We start from the raw sequence: 23,442 nt of genomic DNA, 5'->3' as shown, positions 1-23,442 counted from the left end.
TCGCCCTCTCTCAGGGTTTAAGAAAGTGCTGAGGGCCAGATGACGTGGCAGTGGCTTGTCTATATTTGGCTTTGAGGAAAAAGGCAGAGAGCAGGCGGGCCAGAAGTCTTTTTTTTCTTTCTCTCTCTCTCTCTCTCTCTCTCTCTCTCTCTCTCTCTCTCTCTTCTTACAGCTCACACACAGCACCCCACCTGTGATCTGAGACGCCCCACCGTGTGCCTGGTCTTTTGTAAGTTTACTGACAGAAAGATTTTAGGTACATGTTGACAAATGAAGTGTCTTTTTCCAATCATTTTCTCGCTGAGATGAAGCAGCTGCAGTCAAGTTGGGGCAGGAGTGTGTTTGTGTGCAGGCGTGTTATCATTTCTATAGAAACCTTTGCCAGGACAGATGATGAAGAGGGGGAGGGAGGGGGGGGGGCTGCCCTGACCAGAAGCCTCCAGGCAGCCTGAGTCTCTCCTACCTTTCCCTTGTACTTACAGCAATTACAGGCCTGCACCCGCAACTATAATAACGGTATAATGGGATGGCAGCAGAGCAGCAATAAAAGCCACCCCTGACAGATTAACAGCCCTCTGCAACTTCTGAGCTGTAATTAACAATGAGACCGAGAAGGAACAGAGAGAAAAGAAAGGAGCCAGATTGAAAGCTTGAAAAGATAAAGATAAAAAAATAAAAAAAAAAGGGACGGCCTGTCTTTGGAGGGATTTTAATAAAATTAGGACGAGCCTTTAACTGTCAGCAGGGAGGAGTCGAAGCTGGAAGGAAATGGCATTGAGGTCCAGATTGAAGCTGCCTTAAAGGTTAAAATGGACTAATATGCGTTATTTCTCAGGGTTCAGTTTTATCCCCTTGATGTCTCATTTACCTTTTGGTAGTGATAGATACCACTCTCATCTTACTGTAAATATGAAGCTAACTAAACTGACAGTCTCTTAGCTCAGATTAGTTCAGCAAAAAGCTCCAGTGCCTCGATCCACAGCTAACAAAAGTTCAACTATCAGGAACTCTAATTAACACGCGGTAGCTCATTTAATTAGTGCCCCTCGCCACTATTACTAGTTTTGCGGGGGAGCTGTGTGTCGGACCTTTACATACAGTATTGTGGTCGGACTATTTCTTGGCCAAAACTTCCCGGGATCTCATATCTCATCTGGTTGCCAGGCAACGGGTCCAGCCTAAAAACGTGTCTGTAAAAACTGCAATATTGCAAATTACTGCTCAGTTTAAAGGCACAGTGGGGTCAGGACATCTGTTGGAGAAACCTTTGCGTTTCTCAACTTCGGACATTAACAGAAGCCACATTGGAGTGAAGAATCACAACTGTCAACTTACTGCACCTTGATATGGAACCAAAATATATGCAGCATCTAAATGACTACTGTCAGGTATTTGGCCCTTCTTACACTACTTTTAACACCCGCTGTTAAAAGCCCCGTGGTCACGCTTTACGGCAGGTCACGGAATATGGTTTGACACTGGCACAGGTATTTTGTTTACACTTGTTTTGACGGCCAGCGTTTAAGCTGCTGCCCTAAATATGCTGAACTACTCCCTTCAACCCTGGCAAAGCCTCGATGGAGACGTCTTACCTGCGGGGAGAGGGCGGTGCAGGCATTTTTGTGGAGACAATAATTGCAAAATGTGCAGCTATGTGTGTGTGCCTCTTCTGGTGAGAGGAAGATGGCTTTTGCCTACATAATCACACGCATGCCTTCGCTCTGGTGGCATCCCGCCCCACCACCACCACCACCACCTCCTCCTCCCTTCCTTCCTCCCTCCCTCCAGACTCTCTCTGTCTGGAGCTCCGTGCCATTCTCACAGAGGATCTGCAGAATAATGGAGTCACATCATGCAGCAGGTCTCCGTGTTTGCAGCAGAGCTTTCTGACCTGCATACATCAGACCGGAGCTCATTTAGACCAGGGATCTGTAACACACTGTAAAGACTCGTTTTAAATATTCACTGCACAAGGACTTCTTTCATATGGTTTTCTGCGTCACTCTTTTTATGTCGGCGGACTTTTTTTTTTTCCGTGTTTTGATGTTTATGTGAGGGGGGATTAACAGGCCCACCGTGGTTTTTCCAACATAAATCTTTTTTTTCTTTTTTTTTTCAAAGTTTTAGAGCAAGCTACTTTCTGTTTACCTTTAACAGGGAATGGGAGGACCTCATTGGTTTTTGTTTTTTTTAAGCTGTAACTAGATTTTGTGGAAGAGGATATGGGCCGATTTTTTGCTCCACTGCTGGGTCTTTTGGAGGTGAAAGCTCGGGAGCCGCGCTGCCTCAGATAAAGTGCGCCGCTCAGGTTTTGGTTTGGAGGATTTGCGACATGGGCTGAGCTCCTGTGAGGACTCTGAGCTCCTAAAAGCTATTTAATTATCCGAGGATGGACAACGGAAAACGGAGACGGATAAAACTCTTAACTTTTTGGTCAGACTGTTGTTAAATATCTTCACCTTTACACGCAGAGAGCGCGCTCCCACCGGCACGGGACACCAGAGCTCTGAGCGCATCAGACTGGAACTGAAGCCTAATTTCCAATCACTAAATTTAAGGGGTTTACATTGGAGTTTGGTCGGAGTGTGTTGTACAAGCATTTTCTAGTTCTGATTTGTTTTTGTTTTTTTTATCATTAAATGTAACCTATTTACATTTAGTAATTTAAATGTAGAGTCTGAAGACGTGGTGACAATGCGTCGTTGTGTGTATGGCGTAAAAACAGGCGGGCGCATGGATGAAAATGTTGTGAATTTACCATAGAAGAAGTGAAGTCAGCCGGTGTGGTTTTCCTCTTCCACATGAAGTGGCTTCGACCAAAATAACCTATTAGAAGTGGATATTTGGGTTCGTTAAACAAGTCTTTTCAGCCCAAGTTTCAGAGTTGCTGGTTTAACGCTCGGTTTTACGCACACATTTCCTCGCGCTCGGTTCGGAGACGCAGCTTGCGACAGCCCACCCCGGTGATCTCTGTTCCTCAGCGGACAATGTGGCTCCCCCGTCTCTCGCTGCTGCTGCTGCTCCGGTTCTCCGGTGTGTTGCTGGTGGAGGGGTTCAACACGTGCCAGTCCATAAACCTGGACGCGCAGAAGTCTCGGCGCATCGAGGCGGTTCGCGGTCAGATCCTCAGCAAGCTGCGTATCCGCAACCCGCCGGACGACGAGGACGAGGACCCGCCGTCCGGCACGGTGCCCCCGGAGGTCATGTTGCTCTACAACAGCACGCGGGAGCTGCTGAAGGAGCGCGCGCGTCTGGCCGAGTCCGCGTGCGAGCGCGAGAGCAGCGAGGAGGACTATTACGCCAAAGAAGTACAGAGGATTGACATGCAGCCCCTCCGCACCGACACAAGTGAGTCTGTGATGTATGACAAGGGTTCTCGATGTGTGGCACGGGGTCCTCAGGGGTCTCTGAAGAAGTTATATAGGCCTAATGGTGTCCGTGGTTTCTTGATCTTAATCACTGGCCTTGACGTCCTTTAGTTGTGAGTTTTAATAGTTTGTTTTAAAGACTAAATAGGTAAAAAAAAAAAAAAAGGTGTTCCAACATTTTGCCTAATCATAACATATCAATTGTAAATTATAAATTAAACGTTGCATCATCCTCCCTGTAAAGTGAGGGAAGAGGCTTCACCATAATCAGCTCTAGCTGATCTTATTCAGACCCTACTAAAGTCAAACAATCAATATGTAAACATCACCCTTTACAAAGGTGCAGCACTGCAGTAGCTACATTGACATGTTAAAAGTTAAACACAGAACTAGTTTTAATAATCACCAATTTAATGGATCTGCTGCTTCTGACTGCTCTATATCTGGTTCGGCATTTCAGTCTGTTGAAACGTACTATAGTTTATACAGTAGGTCCCCGTTTAGCATTTATTAGCAGATACATATATAACAAAATACATACTATAATGTAGGATGAGGAGCTAGACCGACATTATGTTTGTTCGTTTACATTATTTGTCAACAACTGTAACTCACTATAAAGACAAATTATAACTGCATTTTACTGTATTTTTTTTTTCTAATTTCTCTGTACATCGGCATACAGTTGTGGATGTCCAAAGGAGGAGATACGTTCACAAATACATTCACAAAGACTTTATAATTATTCTGATCTAAAGAAGATACTACATGTATATATATTTCTTGATAAGAGCACTACTATTCAGAGTTGTCAGTAAGGGGAATAAAAAGTACAATATTTCTTTCTGAGGTTGAGAATTTTCTAAAAATGAGCTTTTAACTCTAGTCCAACTACTTGAATATTTTTCAATAAAAAGTTTGCTTGTTATTTGATCTTTTAACTAGAGATACTTCTGTGAGCCACTGCCCAGCTCCACCCAAGTAAAACTGTAAAAAACTACCATTGATGTGCCGTCGAGCAAGGCACTCCGTTCTCTGAGTGGGTCAGAGCAGCTTTATATAGTCAAACTGCCAGCTGTGTTTGGCAGCAGCCAGATTTCATGTTAAAAGAAAAAACGTGGTGTTGATGAACCTTATTTGTAAGATTTTCAGATTAATGGTGCATGGAAGATAATAACTAGGTGGTAGGTGAAACCCATGAACACAACAATCACCCTTTTATTAAACATAAGACCCGATACATTTAGTCACTGTGGACAAACCTATAATTTAGTTTCAAGATGCTCATCAGCAGTTTAATTATGTCCGAGACAATGCATCAGTCCCTCAGTGCTGTTTTAACCAATAGTATAAATACAACATTGTCTGAAGACACGACATGTTGTTGGAGCTTTGTTTTCTCTGTCCAGATGTGGTGCAGCCAGCAGCACCCAACCCCCATTACAGAGTGGTCCAATTTGACGTCAGCGGAGTCGACCTGACCAACAGCACCCTGGTCAAGGCTGAGTTCAGGATCTTCAGAGCTCCCAACCCGCAGGCCCGGGCCTCAGAGCAGAGAGTGGAGATCTACCAGGTAACCAGCAGAGTGACACCAAGTCGCCATGAAACACCTGTTTACTGCTTTGAAACCAGCAGAACAACCAAACCAGAGTGTAACCGTCAACCTCAGTGGGAGACAGATTGATCTGTCTTTTATTTTGAAGGAGACACTGAATCCGAGCTTCTTAAAATCACTTCAGGCCACATTTGTCTCATCTTATTTTGAAAGAAGCCGACCCAAGAGTTTCCCTGCATTTTTGGCTGCAGGTCAACTAGACTATTATGACACTAAATCTTCCCCCAATTAAGCCATTTATATTTTGGCCTCAGGGAGACTTTTCTCACTCACAGAAAATACTAGCTGTGCAAAAGTGGGCCGTCATAATTTACAGGCCTGATGACAGGTTTGGAGATCATCTATTATTCAGGTAACAAAAATATGTGTTCTTATGTAGGGATTGAGAAGGTGAACTGATATTTACAGGTAAAAAAAAGTAAACGTGTATGTCTGCATCAGCTCCGTCACTGTCCTGCTCTGTGTTTGTTGGGTCAGTTTCTAAAACCAGACAAAGAGAGCACCTCCACTCAACGTTATATCGACTCCCGCACAGTTCAGCTGAGGACTAAAGGAGCCTGGATCTCTGTGGAGGTCACCGAAACCGTCAAGGACTGGGTGTCAGATCCAGGTCAGCTTCAGCCCCGACAAGCCTTTTCCCCGTCGTGATCTGTTCAACATTGTTTGTATAGTTCATCCCCACACATGTCCCTTTTTTCTGCTGTCTACTTCAGAGAATAATCTGGGCCTGAAACTGGGCGTCCACTGTCCCTGCTGCACCTTCGTCCCATCCACCAACAACATCGTTCCCAACAAAAGTGAGGAGCTGGAGGCCCTGTTTGCTGGTTTGTGACAGTTCTTTAGTTTTTTCACTGCATATTGTGATTAACAAAATCTTGTTACTCTTACAGTTATGTGCAGAGTGGATGATTAGTTCAGCTTTCTAAAGGCTGTGACTCATTTTTACTAAATGCACCTCTTACAGAAATATTCTAGGCCAGGAAGACAGCCTGTTTCGCTTCATAGACATTTAGTGAAAGACCTACATTTTAATTCAGCCTGATCATGAGAATTTTAGTCTTTTCTGATGACTGCTGCCACTCTATGTAGATGCCAGTGGGGCAGCGATTTGAAGAACTAAAACATGATGTCAAACTTCAGTTTTATCCCAGAGGCCATTAAGATGAGAAATGCACACTTAACAGATGGAAAAAGTGGGAGATTTGCTATCACAGCAACGATCCTGCAGGTCACGAGATGTGAGCATGAAGTGAGGTGTGTTCTGTGTGGCTCCACCAACATGATTAATGAGTCACTTACACACTATCGTGCAGGAATAATGGAGAAACTGTTCTTACCCACTCTGATATTATTGAATACCAGTCTGCCTGCGTTGCTTCATTTATGCCCCCAAATTATGACACTTTCCTCAAGATTTACACTCCGCTGAGCCAAGTCTGGGGTTTTTCACACTTGTGACTCTGATGTAAGACAAGCGGGGGCTTGTTTTGAGCTCCCGTAGAGCCAGAAAAAAACATGAAGTCAGGCCACCATTCCTGGTCTCGGAAACATCTGTATCACATTATTTCATATTTGTTCAGCAGTGTTGAAAACTCGTAGAATAAAATTATCTCAGAAAAACACGAAAAGTTAATACTCAATATGAACTACTACATTTTTCTGGATTTTAAATTGTGCAAAGACAAATAAATCAAAGCTACCACTTAACAGTTGTCAACTTTTTTGGCTGGTGACCCTTTAAAATGAAGTAATGTCCGCCCACAAACCCGACAAAGAATGCACAAATGTTCAGTTGTGAGCACTTTCCGTAACAGATTGTTTCCTTGGAGTAGTTTTTACAACTCTAAAGAGAAAACGATCTTGTATTTTGCCACAAAAACAATGAAGATTAGAGAAGGAGCTGAAAAAATACACATCATTTGTGCTGCAGAGTATGTTTTTTTTTTTCTGATGTCCTTTCTTGTTAATCAGTTTGTGACTTATTTATCCTGTGACAAGAACCACTTCACAAACTGTCACCCTGCTCTCTGTAGGTGTGGACGATGAGCGGCTTCGTCGGATGAGAAAGCCCGGTCAGGTTAAAGGCCAGGCGGACTTCAGTACCAAGACGCCCCACCTCATCCTCACCCTGCTGCCCAGCGACAGAGTGGACAACCCAGCCAAGAAGAACCGCAAGAAGAGGGCGGCCGCCACAGACACCACAACCTGCTCCCGGTAGGCCGCCGACCAGCCACTCGCGCGGTTTTGTGTGATTGACTGACAGCAGCGACACTCCTCTGGGATTTGTAGTTTCATAATTCTGAAATTAAAAAAAATTCTCCTGACCCACTTTGCAGGCTATTGTGCAGCAAAACTAACAGTACTGACATTGTGTTTATCGACTGCGTTTTATTTAGACTACCTCACGCTGCAGGGGAAAACTCTGGTAGCCTTGCATAGTCATTACCTTTTGATGGCTGGTTCTTCACCGGTGACCTGTGGTAATTTTCCCGTGACCCGACATTTGGTTTGTGTCTTTGGACGTTGAGGTGCAGGATGAGAGTTGAAATGCGTGTGGTGTGTCTGTCTCTGTGTCCCAGCGGCTCGGACCACGGCTGCTGCCTGCGCTCGCTCTACATCGACTTCAGACGCGACCTCAACTGGAAGTGGATCCACGAGCCAAAAGGTTACAAAGCCAATTTCTGTGCCGGCAACTGTCCGTACCTCTGGAGTGCCAACAACCACTACAACATGGTGAGTTTCAGGGGTCATCTATTTCTGTGAGGTGACGTATAACCAGGTCTCTGCTGAATCTTAAACCCAACCAGTGAAAATGTACATCAAACACTTGGTCCGATTAATTATTCTTTGATCGGAAAGTTCCTGATATATATCAAACTGTTGCCACAAAAGACTGTTTTATTTAAAATATGACTTATTGTGTTTGGTCGGCTATTAACACTTGAGAAGTTTGACTTTTGCTTGTTAAAGAAAGGTGTTAAATCAAGTGCTGCTTTGGTCTTGTAGCCAGTGTGCTGTCACTAACATAAAAATATTTAAGACAATATCGCAGCCTTATGTGTGGCCGAGTCCAGACACAAGTTCCTTGATATTAGCAGCTCATTTTTTGACTTCCTACAGCTTCTCCAAGTGCATCAGACCACAACTGAGAGTAATAACTCCGACTTCCCTCTAGCAAGGTTCAAGCAAAGACTAATATGTTCTTTTTTCCACATTATATTTTCTTCTGACCTTATGTGCTGAATCATTTGAGTGGAAACAGTGACAGGCCTGTCAGTGCAGAGACAGACAAATTATATAAGCAGAAAAATCACAGTAGCTCCTCTGACTCTCTGGTAAAACACTCTGGTTTGGACCAAACTCCAATCAACTCTCAGCCTGGCTTTAATGCACAGAAAGTTTGAAATGCGGGTGACGATTTCCCTGAAATGAGCTTCATGTGCATTGTTTGTGGTGACTACACACCACGGTTAGCTAAGATCGGTTAACCCCAGTGTCATAAATGGGCTGCCACCTCACAGAAGCCTATTTACTACAGAACATATAGCTTCATGCAAAACACCGTGTCTCGTTCAGCTCATTGCTCCGCCTGCAGCTTCACGCACTCTTCCAGAACCTTTAGCTTTTACGTGTCCATACTTCATGTGCGTCATTCTAACATGTCGGAATGTCTCATTTATGTAACACTTACATTTTTTTAAATGAGACATTTTGCTCCAGTTCAAAATGTGGTTTTAGTTCAGTGGAGTTTGGCAGCTATTGTTGGAGATGTTGAACTGTTTGAAAGAGAAAGAAAGAGATGCTGAAAGATAGAGGTAATAGCAGAGGTGTCCAAATTCTTTCCCATTAAGGGCCAAAAAATATGGGCTGCAAATATTTAAAGCACAACTCTTTTATCTGTGTAATAATAGTTTATTATTTTGCAGAAATTATTGTCAAAAGCAGTAATCTCGCCAATTTTCTCTACGTTTTTTTCTTGCCAGTGTGCCGCTGCCTCGATCGCTATTCTTGACTGGCACTCAAAGTCAGTGACGTAGGACACACTAACAGTACATGAGCATCATCAGGAGAGAATATCCTGCTCTTTTATAAATAAAACGTAGGCCAATATAATTTGATAGCGAAGATTAACAGCCCTAAATTGGACTGCTCTGGGTGCTAATTAGAGCCCGACCAATACCAGATTTTTGGGGGTGTTACCGATATTAGGGAGTTAAAAAAAAATCGGATATATTGAAACATCGGCCAATATTCTTTATACATATACTGTATATACAGCATATGTAAACACCAATTTTTACGATGGCGTTTTTAATGGCTGGTGTTGTGAATTTGAGAAAAGGAGCTTTAATCTGTATATTAGCACAATGCAACATATCAACACTGCAAACCTCTTTCCTGTATGATGTCATATCTCAGGCGACGTACTCTGTCTCCTTGGTGCTGATGAATTTTAAAGCTGTCCATGCTGTCAGTGTGCTGACTCCCTCTGTTAATGAGATGGCCACCTTTAGTTTAATGGATACTGAACTTCATCCTCCTCTGTGTGCCGCATCGCTGCGTCTGCAGTGCTTGTAGGAGTGGAGTCTGGGCTCTTGTTCTGCTTGGATTAATAGCCTCAGCTCGGACTGTTGACACAACACTTATCTTCCTTTTTATGAGTCCAGCAGCTTCTGTCGATAAACCTGAGAGGCAAATGTGTGCACAATCACACACACACACACACACACACACACACACACACACACACACACACACACACACACACACACATATAGTCCTCTGTGTTGTACGCATAGTTACAGGCATGCTGTTTATTCTTTGTAACTCAGATGATGTTTCCAGCTCAATCCTATGACTGACAATGAGAAAGAAAGAAACCCACAATTTGTACATTTAATAACCAAAACTGCTCAAACTTGCGCAAAACGTTGTGTTGATGCAGGACCTCATCGTTCAAACTGATAGACTGGTTGAGAAAATATACTTTATGAGTTTTTAACGTGTCTTGGTCTGTGCTCCCTGGTCAGATCCTGCCCCTGTACAACAAGCTGAACCCCGAGGCCTCCGCCACACCCTGCTGTGTTCCTCAGGACCTGGAGCCCCTCACCATCATGTACTTCATAGGCCGCACACCACGTGTTGAGCAGCTCTCCAATATGGTCGTCAAATCCTGCAAGTGCCGCTGAGGAAGACGAGCCCAGACGAAGAGGTGAGGGAGACTGAGAGAAAGATGACAGGACTAAAACTACAAACTGGTTCTCTCTTATGGAAAAAAAGGACAGATGGATCCTCTGATCATTAAGCTTTGCCGTCTGATCACCTTTAGCAGACTCTTTAGATGTTATTTTTTATGCTACCTGACTCGCATATCAGGATTTTGCTGCCATCACTAACAGGCTCCCATCGTTTGACTTCACTCTCTGGAACCTTCTGTTGTAAATATGACACCATAGCTCTATTAAACCTGTACTTGGATATGAGAATTAAAAGGAGGTGTTGTGTGATTTGGCCATGCTTGGTCCGCCTGCTGCAGAAAAAAGGATCCTTTTTTATCAGGATTTTGATTCCACCTCCGTCGTATTCCTGCGGCCGTGGGCAGCGGAGCGAGCCAGACGTGCCCCTGTTTGCTTTAGGTCTGACGGTGTTGATAGGAAGGGGGCGGCGTGGAAAGGTTTGCAGACTGAGATCTTTAGGCGAAGGAGGAAGGGAACAGATAGAAAAGAGAGAGAGAGGAGCTGTGTCCAGGCACAGGCCCTGCCAGCTCTCTGCGGTCCCGGGCTCAAATCTGCCCGGCGTAAACAGGATGTGAAAGATTTCCAGACACCGACCCGACCACTCACGGAACGCCAGATTTAAATTCTCCCCTCATCTCCTCTGTCTCTCTCTCTCACTCTCTGTTGCTGGAGGTTCTGGGATTTGTGGTGGGAGGAGAGAGGGAGAAAAGAGAGGCTTTGAAAATGAGACGTGGGACGATAGGGCTGCATTTGGAACGGCTACAAGTTTGGAAGGTGGTATTTTGCAGCCTTAGCAAATTTGTAACTATTTGGGTCTGGCTCAAACATTCCATAATCACACTCGCGTGCTCGTTTTCTCGACGTGCATTCATTATCTTATTGTAAAAAGTTGTTGACTCATTGTTGATCCTCTGCTGTGGGTATATTTTGTCATACCCATGTTTACCATCAGCCTGACTGGTTCACTCTGAGTCTCTCTCTCTCTACACCCAAGTATCCACATTGACCACGTTTGATAGAATGTCTAAATGCTGAAAATAAAAAACATCCCAAGGGCTCATTTTAAATATAGGCTCTCTGGTATGCCAGTGGTTTGTGTGAGAGGGAGACAGAGAGCAACTGTGTGTGTGTGTGTGTGTGTGTGTGTGTGTGTGTGTGTGTGTGTGTGTGTGTGTGTGTGTGTGTGTGTGTGTGTGTGTGTGTGTGTGTGTGTGTGTGTGTGTGTGTGTGTGTGTGTGGTTGGTGAGGTCATGCATGATAGCACAGAAATCATTGCCCCGGTTTTATTGTGAATTTTTTTTTTGTCATTGTGTCTGAAAAACATCTGCAGATGTTCTCTCTGTGACCCTGCTAAAAAGTGAGATGTGTGGGGTTTTTTTGTGGGTTTTTTTATGTGTGTGTTTGTTGAAACTCTGGTTGACAATAAAGTTTTAGTTAAATACGAAGCGACAAATACTCAGTTGTCACAACAACATCCAGTTATAGATGTATTAAACGGGCAAGTGGTTTTCACGCATCTACTGGAGTTTTGCCACGACCACAGGAAATATTCATTTTGAATTTGCTGGCAATAACATTGTGTAACTGGATACCTCGAACATTATTCTGGTCAACACTTTATGTAACTGCTGTTCTAAATGAGTGTGCAGGGTAGATCAAAGGATTGATTTACCCAAATAACAACAACAACACAAACCCTGTTGATTTGTGGCCACGCTGCCCAGACTTTTAGATATCTGAGTAACAATGCAGTAATTGAAAAAAAGTCCAAACTCCTCATCATGAGGAATATTTTTGAATGCCTGTTTTCAGAATGTATTCAATTAACTCTTAAGTCCTTATGTTGGTTTAATGCTGCATTCATTGGGGTCGTATTTACTTTGTACACCAGAATGTATGAACGCCACCCTCTTGTGGTATTCACAGCCCAGAGTTCATGGTTTGTTGTTAAGCTAATTTTTTTTCCATTTTTTTCCTCAAGTCATTTTGGTGTCGTTTGTGAAAGTCAGTCCTCCTTTTTAGTCTCCTGAAGTTCTATCTGAAAAAAAAAATGCCATCAATAATTAGATATTAGGCTTCAAAAAGCAATATGTTTGGGGGCTTGTCTGTTTGATTGACAGGCCTGCGGTGCAGTCAGGTTTCCGCTATAGGAGGGCGGGCGTAGTGCCCTGGGGTTGCCGATCACCGCTCGCTCCCCCCAGCTCGTCCGAATATGGTCACTTCTGGCTCCAAACCGCTTCAAATACTCAAGATGGTAAGGGCCAAAATGTGAAACTTGAACTTCAAAGGGGCAGTTCACAAATCATTGGGTGACGTCACAGTTGATTGCTGCTTGGTTAGTGGCAGCTGCTAACAGGCTAATGTTTGTTAACTAACTAAAATAGAGAGAATGGAAACATTATATGTGCTTAACGTCAACATGTTTAACATGCTCGACCACTGTGCATATTTACAGCTTTACAGAGCTGCTTAAATCAAGTATTGCTCACTGCAGAGCCAGATTCACCAGGTCCAGAGATGTTGTGGAAAGGTTAGAATTAAGGTAAGGGATAGCTCAAATATAAATGTAGAGACCCTGTGTGTTGGGATGTGGGCAGAGATCTCAGAAATGAGTGTCTACAAACCCTCTAACGGTACGCAGGGTGTATATTTGATCATCATTTTGGTGAATTGACCCGTTAATGTTGTGAAGTTGAATTCAATGATACCCATTTCTTTACTGAAAAGAGCCAAGTTTGTAGCCAAGCAGCTTCTGCTGTTAAAATAGCTTAAAGAGATACAAACTGTTGTGCAGCCATCGCAGTAAAATTGTTTTGCTAAGCCGCACTGAAAATGCAGCGTGTGTGTGTGTGTGTGTGTGTGTGTGTGTGTGTGTGTGTGTGTGTGTGTGTGTGTGTGTGTGTGTGTGTGTGTGTGTGTGTGTGTGTGTGTGTGTGTGTGTGTGTGTGTGTGTTGGGGTGTGTGTTGGGGTGTCAGGGCTCGAGATGTGGTGCGGCTCCCTCCCCTCTGAGTAAACTAGCCCCAGCATCTGTTAGTCTTTTACACTTAACTACCCCTTGCTATATCCAACCTGTACTTATCCCACGGTAGAGCGCCCTGCTCCGTCTAACACTGGGTCCCTCTGTCCTTGGGAGGGACGTGTGCTGTGAATATCGCCCCCCGCCCACACACACACACACACACACACTTCTTTCTTCATAAACTACATCTGTGCCTTTGACCTTGAGAAGGGAGGGTGTGCGTACCCATACATACATATCCGGCGAAAATATGTCATGATCCATGGGCCTGGTTCTTGACACACTCACCCACCCTTCCTATACTGACCAGAATGTAGAAGCCTTTGATACGTGCTGTAAATCTTTCTTAAGAATAACAGGAGGCGGTCCCGTCTCTCTTGCACCTTTACGGTTTGGACACGACTAGATTGAAGCCATTCCTATTTATTTCCAGCAGTTAAATTAAAACACAGCTCTCGGGGCAACAGGACACCATAAACACAACATATAAAGTTAGACAAGCAACAGAGTGGCAACGAGACACAGGAGTAAACAGAAGATACTGATCTGTGGCCGCAGCATTATTGAAGCTGTATCCTTGGAGCAGTCAGACTTGGAGACCAGAGGTGTACTTGAGGCCCGACAGGGCGGCCAAACCCACAGGGTCCTGGCTGTTCTCTTCTTTAACAGATGAGGGCGTCATTTCTGTTTTCTCTTTCCATAAATGCATAGCAGGCTGATTCAATTTAAGGTAAAGAGTGATATATTGTTTGGTTTATTGACAGTTCGGTCTATCTGGTGGTGATTGTAAAAAGTCACATTGTTCATTATACGCTGACTTGGTGAGGTGGAACATGCCCAAATGATTTATTTAGCCGCAAACAGTGATCAACAATAAAAACTCACTTTAAAATTCAGAAATTTTAAAATGAGAGTAACTTTTTACTCTGTATGTTTTCCACATAAAATTTAGGGGGAAAAAACATTAGTAGACGTGTAAACTTGTAGTTCTTTAATTTGTTGTTATTCAGAGCACAATTTATAAAAAATGTTGCACTTAAACACTTTTGTAAAGGTGACGAGCCAAATATTCGACAGAATAAAAAAACAAGCCAATATTTACATTGTTCAGATTGAGGGTTTAGATTTAAATCTACAGCGCAAAACTTTTGAGTCCCCCTTCTCTCAGTGAGAGTAATTACAAAAACACTATCGACACGTTTTTACGCCGTAAGCTCACCCGTTGCCTACTCTGTGTCGACTGTCGAGGCTGTACAACTTCAGATCAATAAAATAAAAGTTGTCACAACACCTGCAAACTAACTTTGAACCGCCGGTGTGATGATAACATTTGTGAAGTCTAGAGTCGCACAGTTGAATTATTTTATCACCCTTTGAGTTAGCAAAGGGCTAAATCGGGAGTTAGCAATTGAAAATAGATCGAGATTTTTTTCAGCGGTGATAAAGTTTCGCACTGTAACGGAGGACACTTTTAAAAGAACTTAAAAGTTCCATCATCCCACTGTTATCTGCATTTCCACAGCAGTTTAATTGATCTGCAAGGATTGGGCAAGTCAGTTGGCAAACTAGCTTATATGTGTACATACATACAGGACTGGAGTGTGGCACGTTAAATTCAGTGGACATATTCACCTAGGATAAAAAACAGCTTTGCGGCCAAATATTTTTTATAATGGCACTTGAAATAAAATGCTTTGAGTACTTGATCAATCAGAGAAGTTCAGAGCAGCAAGTGCCATCCTCCAAAGTTTACTAAACTTTGGAAAGTACGAAATGCACTTAGAGGAACTGAGTTCCTCAAAAGGTTCCAAGTCTCTGGGGAAGGTTCCTGTAATGGAAACGCAACTTTAGTGACTTTAACTGTTCCGTTTGGTGGGGCTTTTTTGAAGATAAAAGGGCTCTCAATTTAAGCATCTTACTCTTTCCCAACAGTGCCCTGTATCATATAAATTGTATATTAAGAAGAATTAAAATAATTTTAGAGAAACAGTAAAAACATCCTTCATAGTTTCAGGACTATGAAAATATTGCTGATAGGTCATAGTCAGCTCACCACTCTGAGCAATCTACTTCTCCTTCCAGGAATCTGTCAACAAGTGAAAAAATATGTGGGAGCCTGAATCAGAGTGGATTCAGTCAGTTACTTATTTTGGCGATGGTGAAGGGCAGAGTGCCACGATAGACTCATGTCGTAGTTCCTGCTCCTGAGTAAGCAGGAACTGATTGTTTATCCCAAATCCACCAAAAGTTCATTCAGGACGTTTAGGGTTCAGGTCATTTAAAATCTGCTGCTCTACAGTGGAAACCAGCCATTTTTAGACTGTATGCAGTATATAAACTGAACTTTAATCTTAACAGGGTTCAGAGACGGGAAATTAACATTGTTTTTTTTTTGTGTTTTTTTTAATCTCTCTCTCTCTTGATATTGTGCTTCTGTTTTTGTTTCAGGAACTGCTTCGATATTGTTGCACTGTATGGTAAGACAAAAGGGCACAGTTTAGAGGTACAAACTGGTTTTATATCACTCAGCATCACTGCTTAGGCACTGCAGGCTTTGTGCTGTGTAAAAGCACACTGTGGAGTTTTTCTTCTTCACCGTCAGTCGCCAAAACACATTCTGTGTTTCCTTGAGGTCTAACAAACTTGTTGAATGCATATTCTTCCTTATAAAAAAGTTTTACAGTTTGCAACCCACATTGTTTACATCCGTGTTTACTAGCCTTTCTGTCGTCTTCACTGTCTTTGTTGGAGCATTTGCGTGTTTCTTGGCATGTTGCTGCCATCTATTGATCAGTGGAATAATGTGAAATCATTGGCTGGAGTGTGTGTTGCATCAGTGCATGTCCTAGTGTGCATACACATGAACAATCGACATGTACAAACATTGCATCATAGCAAAACTCCACATGGAACCTTTAAGGAAAATGTCAGTTATATAACAAAAGTATCTGCCAAGGAGTTCAGTTTAATATCAAATAACACTTTGCACGCGTGTGTGTGGAAAGGTCTGATAACGATCACTTTAATGAGTCACTTCAAGACATTATGACGTATCTCACCGATTCAGCTGAGGACAAACAGCACATGAAAGGCGTGTGCACAGAAACCTGCACAGTTATTTATGTCGCAAAGGAGTCTTTAAAAATATTAAAACATTGAAAAAGTATGAGCCAAGAGGGAAAGTGGCCACGCGGTGGTGACTGAAGACAGAACACTTGATAGTAACGTTGGTACGCACCACAAACTTACAAATAACTTTAGTTTTGCTTTAATAGCCAGACAAACATCTGTGTGCTTTCTTTGAGCACGAAGCTGGTTTTTATTTGACCCTTTTTAACCCTTGAAAATATTGAAGAGCAGTTTCATTAACCAGCAGATGAAAGAATTTTCGGGGAAGTTTTCTTTATCCCGCAAAACGACTTCTATCTTGCAGATTTTCAGTCGTCAGGACCTGTGAGACAGCGTTACATGGAGGTCTGACGATGAATAATGGCCCTGCCGTGCTTTGAGACTGATGTTCTGTTGTTGTGGTTCCGGGTCTCCACCCATCGCAGGGTTTTCCCCCAGGATTTTTTTTTTAGCCGAGGTGGTGAGCCACCCAGATCCTAACGCACAGTGTCATCAATTTAGTTAGTACATGAAGACCTCAACACACTTTAAATATATGTAATTTACTGTGTAAAATATGTCCCCTGTTCTTTCTCCCTTTTGATGTTTTTCGATTTTACAAAAGTGTAGAGCTTTTTTTCTCATGTTAGCAGAAGTTGTCTTCTTTCAAGTGAGGTGGCCGACTGCTGTGGGAAACCCTACACTGAATTTAAACCTCGTAGTCATTCCCCTGAAGTTAGCCTCACAAAACCAGCTTTAATCTGAGATTTAGCGTCGAGTATGTCTGCCGAGAATCGACTGAGCTTAGCAGCTAAAAGCAAAATCAACAAAGTTGATAATTATGTTTATTGTTATCTGGATAATGACGTGTCTAATTGCCTCCTGAAACCACTGAAAGTGTTTCCACCAGGTGTGGTCCAGTTTAAAGTTAAGCACGAATCATTCTAAGATTTGTCTCTTTATTTAGATTCATGTCATATATTCTGGGGAACAACGTTGAAGCAACCTGCTTATTCAAAACCAGCTCATAGTTTTAACAAAATTTGTGAGATGATTTTGTGAGGCTAACCATAAATAGTAAAAGATCCTGGACACCAGCCACATTCATGATGGCGAGATCTGCGTGAAGTGTGTGTCCTCTTACTGCCAGGAGTGTAAAGTCTGCTGTAAACCCACAGCTCTGATGTGGACTGTTACGTTCCGTCACATCTGGATATCGCTGTGAGTGTGGTGGTTGTCAGAATGCAGGAGCCGAGTCTGTCTGGTTCAGGAGAGAGACGAGTCTGGAGGTGGTGTTGGGGGATTGGATGGCGGCTGCGTGTCACTGCTGGGCCTCCTCACCTGCACGGGGCTCCACCTGTGTGACAGCTGCCTCCTGATGCTCCTCCTCTTGGGCTTTCGCGGTCGTCTCCTCCTCTCTTCGCTCGCCGCCGGCTGGGCGCGGTCACTCAGCGTGTCTGAGGACTCGTCGATGTACGCCAGGTTCTCTCCGAAGAAAGCCAGCAGCTGGCAGCCCGGTGAGGAGGCGGTGGTGAGGTGGGGGGAGGGAGGGAGGATTGGCTGGAAGGGTGGGGGATTAGGGGAGGAACGAGAGAGGAAACTAGGAGCAGGTGAGTGTTTGTGGCGACTGTTTGCTACGGATTCAAAGCTCTCTACTGGAACCAGTTTGTTTTTCTCTTGTGCTGTGTTCATCGGGGAGCCTCTAGCTCCACCCTCCTCCATGCTGCTGATGCTGCGGCAGGGCTGGAACTTGTAGAGTGCCGAGAAGGACAAAGAGACACAGGAGCCATCGGACTTGGAGTCAAATGGAGACTCAGATCCGTAGAGAGATCCTTCCTGCATGGCTGCACCTGCTGAGTCCAGCTCTGAGGTGGAGCGGGCCACCGGGAGGGAGAACGAGCGGGTCAGCAGGTGAGGAAACGATCTGCCCCGCGCTTGCAGACCCACAGCAGGGTCCACCTTCAATCCCAGCGCTGCTCTCGGGACCGTCGCCCCTCCGACAGCACTCAGCCGCGGTCTGGACTTGGCCACCGGCCTCTCAACAGACAAATGGGCCTCCAGCTGGCTCATGGAGCTGGAGAGGCCGGCCCAGCGGTTCAGCAGGTGTCCGTTCTCAGATCCCCCTCGAGCCAAGTGTCCCAGAGTGCCCTGGGCTCCCCGGCGGATGCGTCGGCGCTCGCTGCGTTTCCATCGCCGACGCTGCAGGAGGAAAGGGTCGTTGAATTCCAGAGGGTTTGGGATGCGAAAGTCCATGGACATGTTCTGGATGTTCTGCGTCCAGTCTGTAGCGTGAGCCCTCAACTCCTCCATCTGAGAGGGAGAGAGGGAAACATTAGGCGATGAGTGACAACATGAAGTGCAGCTCTTCCTCTGGGTTTACAGTCCTGCCTTTCTCTCACCTCTGCGCGGGTCCTCTTAGACAGCACTCGGAGCCAGTTGCCAATCATAGTGAGGATGGAGGCAAAGTAGGCGAGACCAAACACGATCCACAACAACACCAGAGGCTTAAAGAACATGACATTTTCACGACCTCCACCTGGACACAGAAAAAGTGGACTTTAAAAGGGTTTTATTGTCGTGATGTTCCAGAGATCTGAAACATGCAGAGGCGTGCTGGACCAGGGTTGCACAGCCACTTCCAGTATTGTGTACAGTGCTACAAGTATTGTTTTCATTAGTTATCAATCTGCAGATTAATTATTCAGACTGTGAAATAACAGTAAACAAATACTGTGCACACTCCACAAGTCTTCAACTCACATATATTCAATTTATAATGAGACTTATATTACCATCATCCTTATATCATGTTTGAGAAGCTGGAAACATCAAATGTTGGAGTGTTTTTTTCCTTGAAAAAGAACTGAAACTATCAATAATGATGATTAATCGATTTATGGCTCCCGCTGTGATTGTGTACATGTGTGGTATGCTGCAGTGAAGTATGAATATGGCACCACACGACACCAAAGGTTCACATTTGTGATCTCAGGCTGTATCTATTCAATGACAATAGAATCGCAAAATGATCTTCTTACAGATATCGAGACTGCAAATAAAAGCGTAAAATATAGGACCTTTAAAAAAAATTAGACACACCTGCTGTGTGTGTGTGTGTGTGTGTGTGTGTGTGTGTGTGTGTGTGTGTGTGTGTGTGTGTGTGTGTGTGTGTGTGTGTGTGTGTGTGTGTGTGTGTGTGTGTGTGTGTGTGTGTGTGTGTGTGTGCGTGTGCGTGTGCGTGTGCGTGTACCTGGCACATAGTCCCCGAAGCCAACCGTGGTGAGGGTCATGACCACAAAATAGAGCGACTCCAGGAACGACCAGTGCTCCACTTTCCGAAATACGACTGTTGGCACAGCGAGGAAGATCAGACAGCCAATCAGGATGGAGAGAACAGCAGAGATCACGCGCACAGTCGTGGGCCTGACCTTACGTTTCTACAAGAGAGAGGGAGAGCAGATGCAGAATGATCAACACTCACACATTTTAAACAGAAAGTGCACAGGTTGAAATGAAAGGAGGTTAAAAATCATTAACATTCAGGTTGAATGTAAACGTGACCGATGTTTTGGCGTCTTTTTAAGATGAGAGTTATCAGTTACAGGTTACTTAGTGGAAGATATAAAAAAAAAAGGGAATTACGTTTGTGACCTTGAGGTTGGCACATCTCGGATATCCAGACTGTCTGGAAAATTCCAGACAGAAAATTAAATAACTAAAATTTGACCTCTTCCTCGGCTACAATTACCATGGTGCCCCTAAACAAGGTTGCGGCGACAGCACTGATAACAGCTGTACAGCAGGTCTACACTGTAATACAGGTTTTAGAGAAATTGTCACTCGCACAGAGACAGTTACAGTTTTTGGGACTTTTAAGGAGCCACTTCTCGCTGCTCTATTCAGCAGTTCTATAATATTCCTTCCTTTTAAAGAATTTCACTGAGAATCTCTTCTTTCATATAAACAAGAGCAAAGCTTTGCTTCCAGGTAGTAGATTCTACAAGGTTCCTAACCAGAAACTCACTCAGAACCCAGTTATTGACTGTACGGCAGTGACATCATGTCACTGACACGAGGCTGTCAGGTTTAAAGCTGTGATTCAGTCAGGTGTAAGTCCAACTGAGGTCTTGGTTCCGGTTCCTGGCAGGACAGACCATTCTCACCAGGAAGAGGGTCTCAATCTTCGCCACAGCTCTCCGTAGCACCGTGCCCATGTGGTCGCCCACTCCAGCGAGCAGGATGCCAAACATGGGGATGCCCACCAGGGCGTAGCACACGCAGAACAACTGGCCGTAACACGTCCGAGGAGACAGGTTCCCAAAGCCTGTTAAAAAAAAAAAAAAAAAAAAAAATGTAATTAGAAGAATAAAGTTATTTTAATTATCAGAGCAATTTTGTGTCATTATCTTCTATTTACAGTTTAATGGAGATCCACTTCTGAGATGTGTTTTGGACTGACATGAGGACTGTGAAGAGGTCATCGGTTTACACAGACAGAAACTCACGTACAGTTAGTTACACAGATTTACATGCCTAGGATCAGAGATTAAAAGGAAAATTAAGAGAAATATTTTCTTGACATAAAATTGTATCAAAATGAAGGGCAATCATGAATACATTAAAAAAAATTATAATTTTTTTAAATTTATTTTTAGATGGATCCAACTACAACTTCTTATTTAAGTTATTAACTTAGTTTTTGGCCACCAATGTGATCATTGGTATGAGTCTGCAGATTTATTTGGGGCCAAAATATCTTTGAAATAGACAAATATGTTCAGATTTATGCTACAGTGAAATAAATAACTGCAGAACACAGTTCAAAGATGTTTTCACAGATGAGAGATTTGGTTGCGGCGATGACAGGCTGATGTTTGTTCAGAATTCAAATCAGATCTCTTAAATATTACGGCATCTCTCTGAGAAAAGTTTGTTCTCCTATTAATCTTTTAACAATGTGTGTCAGGTGTATAATTATATAAGACGATTCTGAAAGTTTTCCCTCCAGATGAGTCCTGCCGCCTACCTATGGTGGTGATGATGGTACCACAGAAGAAGATGGCCGAGACCATGTCCCAGCGGGTGGTCAAGTTGGCAGGAAGGCTGCCCACATCCAGGCCCGCCTCGACCGCAGACACTAACCTCTGCAGGTGAGAGATGTAATTCAACTGAAAATCTGCTCACAGTCTCAGTTTGGCTTTCTTTAGTTGTGTTTCTATTTAGGGCCCGAGCACCGAAGGTGCGAAAGCTCAATTGTTGTCCAAGGAATTATTATTCTTTTCGTTCCTTATTTTTCTCCGCAAAGAACTGCATTTTTGGAGGCTTTATAATATTCAAAATCTCTCCAAAACTCTTAAATTTGGTACACGCGTCTCTCGTGGCGAAACATTTTGTATTTTAGTACCACAGTGGGCGTGGCCAAATTGCTCGCAGATGCCCCGGTGGCTAGATGAGATGCTACATTTACCTACATGCACGAAACGCGGTGGACATGTGTATCACACCTGGACGTACAAAAAAATTCCGATGCACCTTTAAGTCAACTCAACAGGAAGTCTGCTATTTTGAATTTAGTCGCCATTTTTGGCGATTGAAACATGTACTTTAATGAAGTCCTCCACCACCACTGTGCCTGTAATGCTGTGACTTTCTTTTGTCCTTTTGAGGCCACTTTTATTTCATATTTTGGACGACAATGCAGTCATACTGAGCATGTTGTCTCGAAATAGGAAAAAAAAAAGTCATACTATAGCATGTCATCCGAAATGGGGAAAAAAAGTCAACAATTTGAAATTGTTAGAACCTGAAAATTCAACTACATGCTATAGTATGAGGGTTTTTTTTTTTAATACTTTAGACAACATGACATTTTTTGCACATGACATGCATGCCTCCAGCAAGAATCGAAAAATGACCTGACTGAGAGGCACTAGCACGCTGCTTCAGAGCTGGAAATGATCTCATGAAGACACGGGTTTAAGCCGTACTCAAGATAGTACACATGGTTCACGGAGGGCGAGGCCCTCTAAGGCTAAGCCACAACGGTTCAGGTTTGTACATGCAGTCATACTAATACCAAACGTCAACAACAATACAAAACTCAAATAAACAACAACAAAAGTCACCCAAAAGGTCAGACTTATTCAAATGAAAATGAGCCTAAGTCTAGTTTGAGTGATAGGTTTGCTTTCACGAGCTTGTGGAAGGATTCAGGGGAATCTACCGGCAGAAATAGAATACAAGATTCATAATAATGTTTTTTTAATTAGTGTGTATTCGAAGAATCATTCGGTTGTCATTACCTTACAATGAGCCCTTCATGTCTACATAGGCCACAGAGGCTTCATGTTTCTACAGTAGCCCCAAAGGGACAAACCAAACACTGGAACTGGAGGGCCATTTACTTTTTTCAATTGTATGTTTGTTTGTGTGGAAGCTAATGGACATATGTGTATTGTGTTGTCTGTACAGTTAAATCAGAAGGAGCAATATTGCATATTTCTGTTTCATCCAGTCGTTTAGAGTGTTTAAGTGGAATTATGTTGTGTGTAGTGTGTTCAATGATACCTTCACGAGCTTGTGGAAGTCCAACTCGGTGACACAGGAGTTATTAATGAGGAAGTTATGCTTGGTTTTCAGCAGGTCTTTGTGTGCCGAGGTCTCCTGACCTATCTCGAGGGTGACAAAAACAAACGCTCCCATGCCCAGGTACAACATGACCCCCGTCAGAAGGGTGGTGAGGGTAGCACACCGCATTTTCTCCCAGTCGCCCCCCCCCGCCCGTCCAGGGTCAGGGGTCCGAGCTCAGAGGCCAGGGTCTGGTCGGGCTCTCAGTCAGGATACACCGGGACACAACTGGCTGTAAACAGGAAGATCCTTTAGAGAGGTTATGTATCTGTGAGCAAGGAAATGTCCAAACAAGCATCACAAGTGTTCTTGGACGATATCAACAACCTTCACACATCTGTGCGTCAAACCAAGACCGGGGACAGAAAAGATTAGAGCTTGGTATATATAAAAACACTTGACTCACGCCTGCACTTTAATCCCTCTCAATTACCATGATGGTTGCAGTGAGTTTGATTAAAGATAAC

General features: G+C 43.6%; 2 protein-coding genes across 4 annotated transcripts; one reads left to right on the top strand and one right to left on the bottom strand.

Annotated features, from left to right (window-relative positions):
• The first annotated feature begins 206 nt into the window (after positions 1-206).
• On the top strand, positions 207-17,493 carry tgfb5 (transforming growth factor, beta 5). Of its 3 annotated transcripts, XR_011310742.1 has the most exons (9): positions 207-3,348; positions 4,778-4,941; positions 5,461-5,593; positions 5,697-5,807; positions 7,017-7,197; positions 7,563-7,716; positions 10,014-10,195; positions 15,689-15,717; positions 16,674-17,493. XR_011310742.1 is itself a non-coding variant. In XM_069694435.1 (8 exons), exons 1-7 carry the CDS (start codon positions 2,988-2,990, stop codon positions 10,170-10,172), a joined length of 1,263 nt encoding a protein of 420 aa, XP_069550536.1. In that variant the 5' UTR covers positions 207-2,987; the 3' UTR covers positions 10,173-10,195; positions 15,689-17,493. The 3 variants fall into 3 exon arrangements, 2 of the variants coding, with proteins under 2 accessions (XP_069550536.1, XP_069550535.1); XM_069694435.1 differs by having other exon boundaries at positions 15,689-17,493; XM_069694434.1 differs by lacking the exons at positions 15,689-15,717; positions 16,674-17,493 and having other exon boundaries at positions 208-3,348; positions 10,014-11,983.
• Positions 17,494-17,597: 104 nt separating this feature from the next.
• On the bottom strand, positions 17,598-23,104 carry kcnk4a (potassium channel, subfamily K, member 4a). The gene is made up of 6 exons (XM_069694429.1): positions 22,916-23,104; positions 21,375-21,492; positions 20,512-20,672; positions 19,599-19,785; positions 18,748-18,884; positions 17,598-18,658 (listed from the first exon to the last, which is right to left on the bottom strand). The coding sequence occupies exons 1-6, from the start codon at positions 23,102-23,104 to the stop codon at positions 17,615-17,617; spliced, it is 1,836 nt and encodes a 611-aa protein (XP_069550530.1). The 3' UTR covers positions 17,598-17,614.
• Between the last annotated feature and the right edge of the window lie 338 nt (positions 23,105-23,442).

This window comes from Brachyistius frenatus, unplaced genomic scaffold, assembly GCF_029030835.1.
Source record: "Brachyistius frenatus isolate BFR_SWC_R1_liver_20210118 unplaced genomic scaffold, ASM2903083v1 Contig_17, whole genome shotgun sequence".
Lineage (NCBI taxonomy): Eukaryota > Metazoa > Chordata > Actinopteri > Embiotocidae > Brachyistius > Brachyistius frenatus.
Note: the sequence above shows the minus strand (reverse complement) of the source record. Positions and strands in the feature narration are given on the sequence as shown.

Bases quoted from the DNA above. Each gene is read 5' to 3' on its own strand.
- tgfb5 (XM_069694435.1), top strand. From the start codon at position 2,988: ATGTGGCTCCCCCGTCTCTCGCTGCTGCTGCTGCTCCGGTTCTCCGGT. The intron at 5,594-5,696 runs GTCAGCTTCAGC...TGTCTACTTCAG, and splicing joins GGACTGGGTGTCAGATCCAG to AGAATAATCTGGGCCTGAAA. The intron at 5,808-7,016 runs GTTTGTGACAGT...TGCTCTCTGTAG, and splicing joins GCTGGAGGCCCTGTTTGCTG to GTGTGGACGATGAGCGGCTT.
- kcnk4a (XM_069694429.1), bottom strand. From the start codon at position 23,104: ATGCGGTGTGCTACCCTCACCACCCTTCTGACGGGGGTCATGTTGTAC. The intron at 18,885-19,598 runs GTACACGCACAC...TTCTGTGTCCAG, and splicing joins CTTCGGGGACTATGTGCCAG to GTGGAGGTCGTGAAAATGTC. The intron at 18,659-18,747 runs GTGAGAGAAAGG...TCTCCCTCTCAG, and splicing joins CTAAGAGGACCCGCGCAGAG to ATGGAGGAGTTGAGGGCTCA.